We start from the raw sequence: 12,492 nt of genomic DNA, 5'->3' as shown, positions 1-12,492 counted from the left end.
TTTGGTTTGCTTCTGCTTCATCCAGAAAACACCATTCATTTGGCGTTCAAACAAAACGACATTCACGGCTGTACGCTGCTTTATTATTATTTTACATTCAGCGGAGAAAGCCTCTTATGTAAAACCAGATTGTTGACTTAAACTTGAATCCTCAACCCTAACCTTCTGCTTACTCTCGATTGTGCTCGATTGTTCTATTGCGATTAAGGTGGCAATTTGTGTTAAAATGGAGATTCAGTTCACATGCTCAATGACTTTGGAAACATTAGCGTTTAACATTAACACTGAATTATAAACGCTAAGTGTTTGTCATGTTACCAAGAAGTCTGATTTTACAAGAATAAAACAGCAACTTTTTTCTTCTGTCAGAGGTCTATAAACTACAGGGCAGGTTTTACCCAAACATGTTCTGAAATGCAGAAGTTCGGTTGTTTTAGTTTAGCAGTTCATATTTCAATAGTCGTACAAAACAATACTATAGCAACACAGGTTGACACAAATATGGCGTAACTAAATTTGGACTTGCTGTGCAGCCCTCTGGTCTGACTCTCCTCACTTCTCTTGCAAAAACATTAATGGTCCTTATGGCAGGAACATCCCTAACAAGTGACTCCAGTATCTCCCTCTGCTGAAGAGGAAACTCTCAATCGTCGATCAGCAAAGTCAAATGTTTGGATGTACTTCTGAGCTGAATTTCTATTTTTAAACAAACAAATATACATTTAATCACAAAATGTGATGCATTTGGGTAATTCCCACAATGCTGCGCTGACATGCATGATTTTATTTACATTTTTTTCAGATGACACATTTGAAATAGGGTCAACATAACAGATGCGAATCAGGATTGACTTTTAACACCTTTTACCAAGCAGATTTTCTTTGATTATTTTTTAGTTTTGAAACTGTCACAGAATGAGCATTTGAAATCATCTCTAACATAATCTGAGCATGGCCTGATGTGGAAATCATCTTTTAAAAAGTTTTAACATTTTTAATTTGCACTTGTGAATGTTTCTCAGTCACTTTGGCATCCTTTTGTCAGCTCCTTTCTAAATCTCTCACCAGGTGTAAGGGGACTCTAGCATTAACCCTCTCCTGGTAGGTACGGCTCTCCTCCGCCCCATTTCCAAACACGGGGCTCTCCCCCAAAACTGGCACCGTCATGACCCTAAAAACCGAAACATCTGGATCTAGAAGTGCAGATCTTTACCGGTCACTTCAGTTGTCCTCAGAAGAAAGATCCTTTATGGACAGGTTCAAAGTATAAAACTTAAAATGTTTGGCTGTTTCGTCAGTTTTGTCAAATGATTTTTACTGAGGAAAACGCAAAGCCACAATTGGCAAATAAGTGAATCGCTAGATGCTAGTTAAGTTTGACGATTATTCCCCTACGCGCCCCGGACTATTCCCCTACGCACCCCTGACCATTCCCCTACGCACCCCTGACCATTCCCCTACGCGCCCCGGACTATTCCCCTACACACCCCTGACCATTCCCCTACGCACCCCTGACCCAGTCCCCTACGCGCCCTGGGCTATTCCCCTACGCACCCCTGACCATTCCCCTACGCACCCCTGACCATTCCCCTACGCACCCCTGACCCAGTCCCCTACGCGCCCTGGGCTATTCCCCTACGCACCCCTGACCATTCCCCTACGCACCCCTGACCCAGTCCCCTACGCGCCCTGGGCTATTCCCCTACGCACCCCTGACCATTCCCCTACGCACCCCTGACCATTCCCCTACGCACCCCTGACCCAGTCCCCTACGCACCCCTGACCCAGTCCCCTATGCACCCCGGGCTATTCCCCTACGCACCCCGGGCTATTCCCCTACGCACCCCTGACCATTCCCCTACGCACCCCTGACCATTCCCCTACGCACCCCTGACCCAGTCCCCTACGCGCCCTGGGCTATTCCCCTACGCACCCCTGACCCAGTCCCCTACGCACCCCGGGCTATTCCCCTACGCACCCCTGACCATTCCCCTACGCACCCCTGACCCAGTCCCCTACGCACCCCGGGCTATTCCCCTACACACCCCTGACCATTCCCCTACGCACCCCTGACCCAGTCCCCTACGCGCCCTGGGCTATTCCCCTACGCACCCCTGACCATTCCCCTACGCACCCCTGACCCAGTCCCCTACGCACCCCTGACCATTCCCCTACGCACCCCTGACCATTCCCCTACGCACCCCTGACCCAGTCCCCTACGCGCCCTGGGCTATTCCCCTACGCACCCCTGACCATTCCCCTACGCACCCCTGACCCAGTCCCCTACGCACCCCTGACCATTCCCCTACGCACCCCTGACCATTCCCCTACGCACCCCTGACCCAGTCCCCTACGCACCCCTGACCCAGTCCCCTATGCACCCCGGGCTATTCCCCTACGCACCCCTGACCATTCCCCTACGCACCCCTGACCCAGTCCCCTACGCGCCCTGGGCTATTCCCCTACGCACCCCTGACCCAGTCCCCTACGCACCCCGGGCTATTCCCCTACGCACCCCGGGCTATTCCCCTACGCACCCCTGACCATTCCCCTACGCACCCCTGACCCAGTCCCCTACGCGCCCTGGGCTATTCCCCTACGCACCCCTGACCCAGTCCCCTACGCACCCCGGGCTATTCCCCTACGCACCCCTGACCATTCCCCTACGCACCCCTGACCCAGTCCCCTACGCGCCCTGCGCTATTCCCCTACGCGCCCTGGGCTATTCCCCTACGCACCCCTGACCCAGTCCCCTATGCACCCCGGGCTATTCCCCTACGCACCCCGGACTATTCCCCTACGCACCCCGGGCTATTCCCCTACGCACCCCTGACCATTCCCCTACGCACCCCTGACCCAGTCCCCTACGCGCCCTGCGCTATTCCCCTACGCGCCCTGGGCTATTCCCCTACGCACCCCTGACCCAGTCCCCTATGCGCCCCGGGCTATTCCCCTACGCACCCCGGACTATTCCCCTACGCGCCCCGGGCTATTCCCCTACGCACCCCGGACTATTCCCCTACGCGCCCCGGACTATTCCCCTACGCACCCCGGACTATTCCCCTACGCACCCCGGACTATTCCCCTACGCACCCCGGACTATTCCCCTACGCACCCCTGACCCAGTCCCCTATGCGCCCCGGGCTATTCCCCTACGCACCCCGGACTATTCCCCTACGCGCCCCGGGCTATTCCCCTACGCACCCCGGACTATTCCCCTACGCGCCCCGGACTATTCCCCTACGCGCCCCGGACTATTCCCCTACGCACCCCGGGCTATTCCCCTACGCACCCCTGACCCAGTCCCCTATGCGCCCCGGGCTATTCCCCTACGCACCCCGGACTATTCCCCTACGCGCCCCGGACTATTCCCCTACGCACCCCGGACTATTCCCCTACGCACCCCGGACTATTCCCCTACGCACCCCGGACTATTCCCCTACGCGCCCCGGACTATTCCCCTACGCACCCCGGACTATTCCCCTACGCGCCCCTGACCATTCCGCTAACATGCTTCCTGTACCTTCCTATCCATTTTTGTGTAAACTAAAAAAAACAAATTAACAGCAGTGTAGAAATGAGTCCACATGGTGGTGCTATTTTACCATTTGTTTAAAATGAACGTTTGCCTTTAGCTTTAAGGCCAAAACACTCAGACAGAACTGAAGTATTTAAGCAGTATGTGGTAGAAGCATTAAGTTTTCATTCCTATGGAGAGTTGGCATCACTCACTGTAAAGTCAGGCCTGAGACACGACCCAGGAACAGAGTCCAAGGACTGAACAGACTCAAACGATCTGATTTTCTAACCAAACGCCCGACTTCCCTCGGAGTTGCCAGTGTTGGCGGAGAGCCCTGTTTGACGCCCTTCATTCCCCTCTGTCCACTCCTGTCCACTCCTGTCCGTGTTTTGTTGGACGCCCCTGCGCTGTGGCTGCTGTGCTAAGCTAACGCTAACCCGCACTGGTTTGCTGTCGGAGTTTGGACTAATTATCTGCATTTGCATCGTGTATGTTTCTGTATGTTGAAGCCGTTTCTGTTTTATTGGTTTGTGACGTCTTTGCCGTACTGAGATGTGCAGCTTTTACTTTTGAAGAAGTTACGGGTCGTGTGTGCAATGTTTTTTGTATCCGTTTACAGAATGTGAGAGTCCCATCCCTATTGCAATATTACACGAGGCAATATCCTTATCCCAAAAAGACACAAATGTGTAAAATTATTTATATTTTTCTAGACATTTCAGGAGTTGAGTTTTGCAGAGCCATCAAGCATTGCTTTTTTTAAATTTTTTTAGAGACAAACACTGAAACTATAGATTAAAACGTCCCATAGAAGTGATTTCCTACACGTTTGTCAAACTGTCTGTCACTGCTTTATTTACCGTGTGCTTCTTTGTCCAAATACATTTTGCTGCTTGTCAATAGGTTGGGTTCACGTTATAGAGAATTACCGGCTATAGATTGAATTTGCGTCAGATTACCATTAACGATGCATCTGCGTTTACTCATGTGGAGCTACACGAGCAATTCCAAACACTGAACTATTCAATCCACCATTTTGTTTGGCCCAATATCACAACTGGAGTCGCCTCACGGGGCTTCGTCAAACATTTAAACAATGTAATGTTCAGGCAAATGTGTCAAACGCGTCGTCTATAGAGGGAATTGATGAAAGGAATGAATTTCTGTGTCACGCTTAGGTAAGAGGTTTATTTTAGCTGTTTAAGTGAAAACCCCAGTTCTGTTGGCTGGCTTTATAAGAGCTTAAGAAGTGGAGATTTTTAGTTTCCTCCCTTAACATCTTGCTTTTCATGTCAGTATAAAAATGTCTGCTTATTTTAAGTTGTCATTACGCACATGGCATGAAAGAGGAGATCCATTCTTAATATAAATCATATTTTTACCAATGTGAATCATTGATCTCCATGATCTGTAATGTGATGGAGTTTAAACGATATAAGAACACTCTGAGCTCCAGCGAGAACCCGGTGAACTCGACCTATTGATGGTGTGGTTTTACCCCCCGTGTCCTCACTCTCCTCTCCTGTTTTGCAGAAAGATGCCCCCCCGGCTGAATGCAAGCAGCAGTGAAGCGTCCGCTGCCTTCGAGGATCTACTGCACTGTAACAGCTTCTCAAAACAAACGATATGTAAAGAAAAAAAAAAAAACAACTTAAAAAAAATAGTTACTTACGCCTTATAATGTTTTGTATTTTTCTTGGTAGAGAATTTGAAGTTAATAAAAAAAGAAATCGTTTTGAGATTTTTGTTATACGAAAAATTCATGGTAACATTATTGGGAGCAAAGGCTCGTATATAGTATTTTATTATTCTATCTAGATATGTTCCTCTCGTATATGTACAATACAGAATGCACAGCAGAAACACGTCTGCCGGAGTTGAAATGGCTTGAATTTGAAATATTTTGTGTTTTGTCCCTTTTTTTTTAAATTGGCAAAACAATTGGGTGGAAAAAGATCATTGTTACCTTTTTTGTGACCAATCCTGGACGACAAATTTGCCAGTTTAAATTGAATGTTACCAGATAAATCCTCCATTTTAGGAGGATCGGGTAAATCGTCTCTAAGCAGTAAAACCATTAGGTGACACTTTAGATCACGGCAAGTTCCAAGTGTTTGTTACCTTTACATGTGAGTACAGGTAACTTAAAAGGTTAATAACTGTGTACAAAGAGTAATAAAGGTGTACATTACAGGGCATTAAAGCAATAAATACAGACGGCATCTCCTGGAATCGCCCAAATATGGTCATGTTTGAAAACAATTTGGAAAAAAATCTAAACTTTCTCCAATTATTCAAAAACTACTTTAACAAATGCATCTGCCCCGGTGTCTCTGGCCAGAAAACCACAAGTGCAACTTCCCCGCCACCGGGTCGGAGTCACCAATACACACTGATGGAATCATGAAGAAGCTAGCAGGCTAACGGGCAAAGCTAACTTTGGGCTAGCACCACTTAAACAGTATTTACAGCCAAGTTTGAAGGGAAAAATAACCAACATGCAGTTGCACTTATGGCCTCTAGGGGGAAGAGTTGCTTAGTCCTGCTTTAAGTCATTAAATTGTGCCCCAAAAAGGCCTTAAAGTGATGGCCTGTGTTTGCAAAGTGAGGAGAGCTAAGAGGGAAACTAAATCAAATTCCTCCCCTCTTAAACCAGAAAAAAGCCACTCAGGACAGCAGGATCAGTTTTCAAAAGTGATCAAGCTCCTCCCCCCTCTCCTGATGGGTCCTCACAGGCCGGTTCACAGGGAAAGCTCGTCTCATTGGTCAAAGCGGTATCCCGGGGATTCTGATTAGTGTCTGAAACCAACACAAACATCCTGATTTAACATTACTTTTGTCAAGTTTCAGACCCAACTTACAGAACATCACTTTAAATGTCATCAAGCATCAAATTGGGTTCAAACTGGTGTTAAAATGAGTCCTGCTCAGGCTCCTGTTTAGTATATTTTTGAGTATAATGTGTGAAATCCATTCAATTAAGATTGTTTAACCTCTTAACCCCCACCTGAAGAAAATGTCACAAAAAAGCCACAAAAGAGCAACAAAAATGTGTGGAAAAAAAGCAAAGCAAATGTGGAAAAAGTGTAGGGAAAAATTAACATTGGGAATAAAAGAAAAGCAATATGAGAAAAGTTGCACTGGCCTCTCCAGTAAAGCTTTTAGATTTGGGTAAAGCCGAACTGGGGGAAATGCGCTCTGTTTAGAGGTTAAACACTTATTAACCTGACATTTAAAATGTTTTTTTTCTGCCCTAAAGTAACACAAGAGGCATTAACTTCACACAATGCTGGTCCCTTGTTTACGCGTCTATTTTTGGGGTCCCAGCCTAAAAAGTTTGGGAACCCCTGGACTAAAACATGTTCAGCTACAGCTTCTTTCTGCTCATACGTTTTGTTTCTGCATTTGTGGCGTTAAAATGTACTTTATTAAGAAGCCACGTACACCTTTTGTTACACATTAATTAACCTTGAAGTGTAATTACCTGGCCTCACATTTACTGATCTAAAGTGTCCAAGTATCAGAAGAAATGGTCCAACATATCAGTGAAACCTGTCCTTGTGTTTCCCTCGTGTACAAACTGAATCCAAGCCCTTTCAACCCGCACAGGGATCTGGTTTTGCTGTGCGGGGGCGAAAAGCATGAACCTACTATCACTGCTAAAAAAAAACTAGTTTGGATTTTTGTGAGGTCTTTTTGTTCTTTTTCTGATCTTAGACAACAGCTGTTTGTTTGAATGCTGCTGCTGCTGGGAAAACGTGACACTTTCCATAAGTCTCTCCCGAATCTCTCATTCCACAATCCTGCGTTGACGTTTACAGGAATTCCGATGTCCAGTTTTTATTTCTTTGTGGGGTTGAGAGTTTGGACGCTCACCACAAACGAGAAATGTTGCTAAAAAGAAAAAGTAAGGAGGCTCTTCCATGAGAAATGCTTTGATTTATCCAATTCTACAGAAATACGCGACGTTTCTTGATCAGATTCTCAATCAGTGGAGCAGCGTTTGTAGCATTTGCATCACTGTAAAAAAGGATCTTTACACGGTGCTCAGATTTGGTCACGCGTAGCTTCTTTTCCAAACTCTACGACATTCCACCTTTTTAAAAACAAACCCACAGTTATGGCACAAACGAAAAGCGGGTCTTGGAAATGAAAGTTTGTTTCTGTTAGCACCAAATTTCAAAGTTTCTAAACTAGAGATGCACCGATCCAGCTGTTTTGCTTCCGATACTGGGGGTTTGAGTATCGACCGATATCCGATTATCCTTCATTTTAAGATCTTTTTCTTGTCATGTTACAGATCAATTCTGTCTATTAATAAACTAATGGAAAAACATCAAGGGTCCCTGGACTTTTCTACACTAAACATCCTGGGGAATAAGACGGGCTTTTCAGGTCACATTAATATGATTAGAACTTATGCACAAATAACATCAGTTATTCTTTAACCGCATAAACTAAAATACACTTGGCCGCTGCAGCAGTGGCCCATTTCTGACCCAGCCTTGATTCGTGCCGCTAGCGTTAGCATGCTGTTTGACACAGCAGCGATCAAACATGTGCGGAGGTTCAAGCTAACGTAGCGATTGGATTCTCCAGGTTCTGAGCTTCAAAATGACAAACAGCATGTCCATATTCACTCGGCTTTAGTGAAATGTGTCTAACCTCTTAACTCCCACCTGAACGGATCCCATTTTCTCCAGTTTGGCTTTACCCTAATCAAAGCTTCTAGGGGGAAAAAGCACCAAAACAGCCACAAATGAGAAAACAAGGATGTAAACGCAACAAAAAAATGACAAAAAGAAAAAAGTGACAAAAACTCAACAAACTCAAATTTGACCAAAAAGAAAAAACAAAACAAAAGGTGACACAACACAGCAACAACGCGAGGAAAAAGATCAGTTTTGTTGGTCTTAGCTTTCAAATGAGGTGTTACACAGACCTATATAATGGCCAAAGAGGACAGAATGCACTTGGTTCAGGCGGGTGGTAAGAGGTTAAAGCAGTGAGAGCAATGGGTGAGGAACATGCTTCTCTATGGTCCTCATGGCAGGAGCTGACATTGCTGTAATACCACCCCCCGGTGGCCAGGGGGCGACTCAAGAGACACTTGCAGCATTGATTCTAATGGGACTTCAAAACATCCCAACAACAAAATCCTGGCTCCAAAGAGTGTTTCTGTTTCTAAAAATCGCTGTGACCCATGTGACCCACGTGACCACACTGGTTTTTGTTTATCAGCCTGAAATGTGGAAGTGTTTCAGTGCATTGACTGGCTCCAGAGCCTGTCAATCAAGCTCTGGAGCTCTGTGGAGGCCCCGCCCCCTCCGTGAGCACAGGGCTTCCCGCCTTTTTGCCCTTTTAAGGCACAGGCTGCGTAAGAGGAGACAGAGCGGCCATTAAGGGTCACACACGACTCGGGACCCTTTACAATGAGTGAGCCGAAACTAGTATCGGTTCAGTATTTGTAGCCGATACCAATATATTTTTTTCCAGTATCGGCTCTGATGTCATATCAGTGTTGGATCGGTGCATCCCAAGTTTAAAATCTCCCTTTTGTTTAACTTATTGACACTAGATGGACTCGGACAATCCAGAGCTGAACGTGACTTGTTTTCGGGGTTGGTCTGATAAACTGGACGCCCTGTAGCTCAGATCGGACTCTGAGACGGACGATGGCCATTCCCTGGACGCTCAGACGCTCTTGTACGTCCGTTTTCTGTGGCACTTCGTCCGATGGTGTAAATGTGTCGTCGTCTCGCTCGCGGCAGAATCTCGATTCCTTCGGTTTGTTCAATGTAACGATTATTTTAAGAAGCGCATTCGTTTTACTCCGCGTCTACGGGAAGCACAATGGGCCTAAATGAGGAAAGAGAGGCTTAAAATGTACAGGGTCGGGTGAGTTTGTTTGTTTCTGTCTCTGTATTTAAAGTAAAAATGTCCACCTTGCTGTTAAACATTGAAGCTAATTTTAAAATGGATAGAAATCGAGCTCTTGAATTTAGAATTGGCTTTCGAGCATCAAAAAATCCTATTAAATATATCAGAATGAGCTAATCTTGAGGTTTCTGGGATAACATTGACTTAATTGCAGAAATCTCTTTAGCATGCGCAGTTTTTTCCACTACTTCCTGCATCGCGAGGAATATTTGCATGTGAAAAGTCGTCACAGGTCCATTCTCAGGTGGATGTTCTCGCTGTAGCACAGACGACCCTGTTTATTTCCTAAGGTTCCTACAGAAAAAGAAAAGTACCTCAACCCATTTCCCTGTGGACTCGATCACTGTGAAAGAGCGAGTTTCGAGTCAAAGCATGTCTTGAGCAATACATGTCAAACTGCTGCCTTTGTGTCGGGCTGCGCGATATCCACCCGTGCCTTTAAAGGAACAGGTCACGACTTTTACTCTGAGATCTGACCTGAGCTGAGACGATACGAATGACCTCGTCTGGACCTCATGGAAAAACTGACCTGTTCCTTTAAACGTATTTGACAATTTTCTAATAAAGTGACATCGATTGGAAAGATTGAAACATGGCGTAAGCGAGGACTCGGTACAGCGGGAAAACAAATATTTTGAGTAGTTTTGACTGGATTATTTAGGCCAAAGATATTTTTAATACGTTTCTCATTTTCAAGCAAAATCAGGTGCTAAGTGAGGAAATAATTGTACTAATATTTAAGTTTTGTTTGACAGGTTTTCTTAAGCCTGAAGTTTTCCATCGTCACAAACTGGACCACAGTGACCAGTTTAGCGCCTTTGATCAAACTCCCTCATCCTCACTGCTCCTCGTGAGGATGAGTGATTAGCACAGGTCTCAACTCCCCGGAGCTGCACCTCCGGCTCGCACTGGCGCTACCTACACAAAAATGTTCCCACCGAGCCTCAGTCAGAGGCGTAGTTCACCATAAGGAAAGGCGGGCAGCTGCCTGGGGCCCCCAGCAGTCAAGGGCCCCCATGACCAAACCTGTTAATCTGAAGCCTGTAGTAAATGCTTGATACACAGTCTTCATAATGATTTTGGTGATGCAGTTACATCATCTCTCCACCACTGCCCCGTGGCGCTGTTCATCCTGCTGCTTTAGTGAGTCCTGGTTCCTAAAGTTACTCACGGCTCCACCACATTACTGCTGACTGAATTACTGATTTCTAAAGTGAAACCAGTTTCTTGTAACTGTCATTATGACCTAAAGAAGCTTCTGTTCTGAGGAAAACTTATGCAGAGAACTGGCCACTAGAGGGCCCCCTACCGACATTCCTGCCTGGGGCCCCTTGGTCCCCTGGCTTCACCACTGCTCTGTCATCAGTTAAAGTGGCTGTTCTGGAAAACTTCTGTATTACTTAGATGCAACATGCTAACATTTATTCTACTGATGCAAGATCATTTTTTAAACATGACAAACTTTGAAGTCAGTGATGTGGGCGTCGGCTGCTTCGACTCTGCACCAGGGCCCCTCTGGTGTTGCCTTGGTAACGATGCCCACAGTGGTGTCTCCCCTTGTTTGCTTTTACACAACACTAAATCAATGGTTTAGTCAGAACTACTCAAAATAAGGTGTTGTAATCCCAGCCTTTGGGCCGTTGGATTTGCACGTTTTTGCAGTGCAGCTCCTCATACAGAGCCAGCTGTGCCCAGCTGTGCCCAGGCGTGCACAGCTGTGCCCAGGCGTGCACAGCTGTGCCCATGTGTGCACAGGTGTGCCCAGGCGTGCCCAGGTGTTGACAGGTGTTGGATGTTGTGCAGCCCTGCAGTGTTGGATCTGCCTGCATTCGTCCACAGGGTACTCGTGATACTGCGGAGCATCGAGGTGATGTTTTGGGGATACAAACTGACCCGTAGGGGGCGCTGTGTCCGGGCCCCCCCTCAGCAGCTGTTGTCCAAGCGAAATGCTCGGCTCCTAAATACTGTTGTACTCAATAACTGTGTGTGTTCATCAATAAACTCCGTAAACATGGACACCAGCGGCTCCTGAGTTTGTTTGTGACGCTTTGGATTCTTCACTTTTGTGTTTTTATGCTTAAAGGAACAGGCCACCGTTTTTACATACTGAGATATGCTCTTACCTCACTTTAGTCGAGTTAAAAGGTTAGGTAAAGGTTATTGACGGAAGTGAGCGGGGAAGTCTTTAGGAGTTACTGCGCGGACGCTGTGCTCCTGTATCATTACGCCTCACAATATAGTCCCCCTTTTTATTTGCTTATAAAATCGACATGCTACATTTCTGTGTAAATATACTTGGCATGAAAACACTTCACGTAACTTTATTTAAATAGGGAACACGTGGAAGAGCTTGGTAGCTTCTATCGTGAGCTTTTTTGGAGCAATGTGACATGTGGGAGAGGCTGCGGATGTGTGAGCGCACGGACAAAGACCAGACGGGGATATATTAACACGTCTAAAGTGAGGTAAGAACATATCTCAGTATGTAAAAACGGTGGCCTGTTCCTTTAGCCCCCCCACCTTATATGCATTACATACACTCATTAATAAAACAGGGAAGGGCTTATTTCCCCTCCATGTGCCGCAGTGATAATTGTCACGTGATTTTTATTAAAATGAGGAAACTGAGCTTTGGATTAAACGGTGACAAAGAAACGGCTGCATTTGATTTGATTTCTCCAACATGGAGTTTTTTTATTTAGTTTTTTTACTTTTAGTTTATTGACAAGTCAGGACAAGTTACAACAAAGGTCTTTGATTCCCCCCCCTCCCCAACAAAACAAACATTGACCCCCCTGAAAAAAAAAAAAAAAAAAAGTGCGGTCCAATAAACAACATCATGAGAACTTCTCTCCACTGTTTAACACTAGCCCTCCATCTGAAATCAGACCCTAAATCAGTCTGGCGTACAATGCCATTAGGGCTGCACAGTATATCGCAAAAAAGGAAAAAATAAAAAGATCCAGCATTGTATCACAATATGAAGTGATCATAGCATTACATCGCCACATCATTAAAGTCTTCATCAGACA

General features: G+C 46.0%; 1 protein-coding gene across 3 annotated transcripts in view; it reads left to right on the top strand.

The window, feature by feature from the left end:
* Positions 1-11,481, top strand: part of nap1l1 (nucleosome assembly protein 1-like 1) — a 37,092-nt gene extending 25,611 nt beyond the window's left edge. For 2 of the 3 annotated variants that reach the window (XM_079582853.1, XM_079582852.1), the window contains exon 15: positions 5,054-11,481. In XM_079582853.1, coding sequence (XP_079438979.1) covers positions 5,054-5,089 — 36 coding nt within the window. In that variant the 3' untranslated portion in view covers positions 5,090-11,481. Of the gene's footprint in view, positions 1-1,068; positions 1,102-5,053 lie in introns of all 3 variants that reach the window. The other variant, XM_079582854.1, reaches the window with a different exon arrangement.
* The last annotated feature ends 1,011 nt before the right edge of the window (positions 11,482-12,492 follow it).

This window comes from Gobius niger (genome assembly GCF_951799975.1).
Source record: "Gobius niger genome assembly, chromosome: 2".
In the NCBI taxonomy this organism is placed as follows: Eukaryota; Metazoa; Chordata; class Actinopteri; order Gobiiformes; family Gobiidae; genus Gobius; species Gobius niger.
Note: the sequence above shows the minus strand (reverse complement) of the source record. Positions and strands in the feature narration are given on the sequence as shown.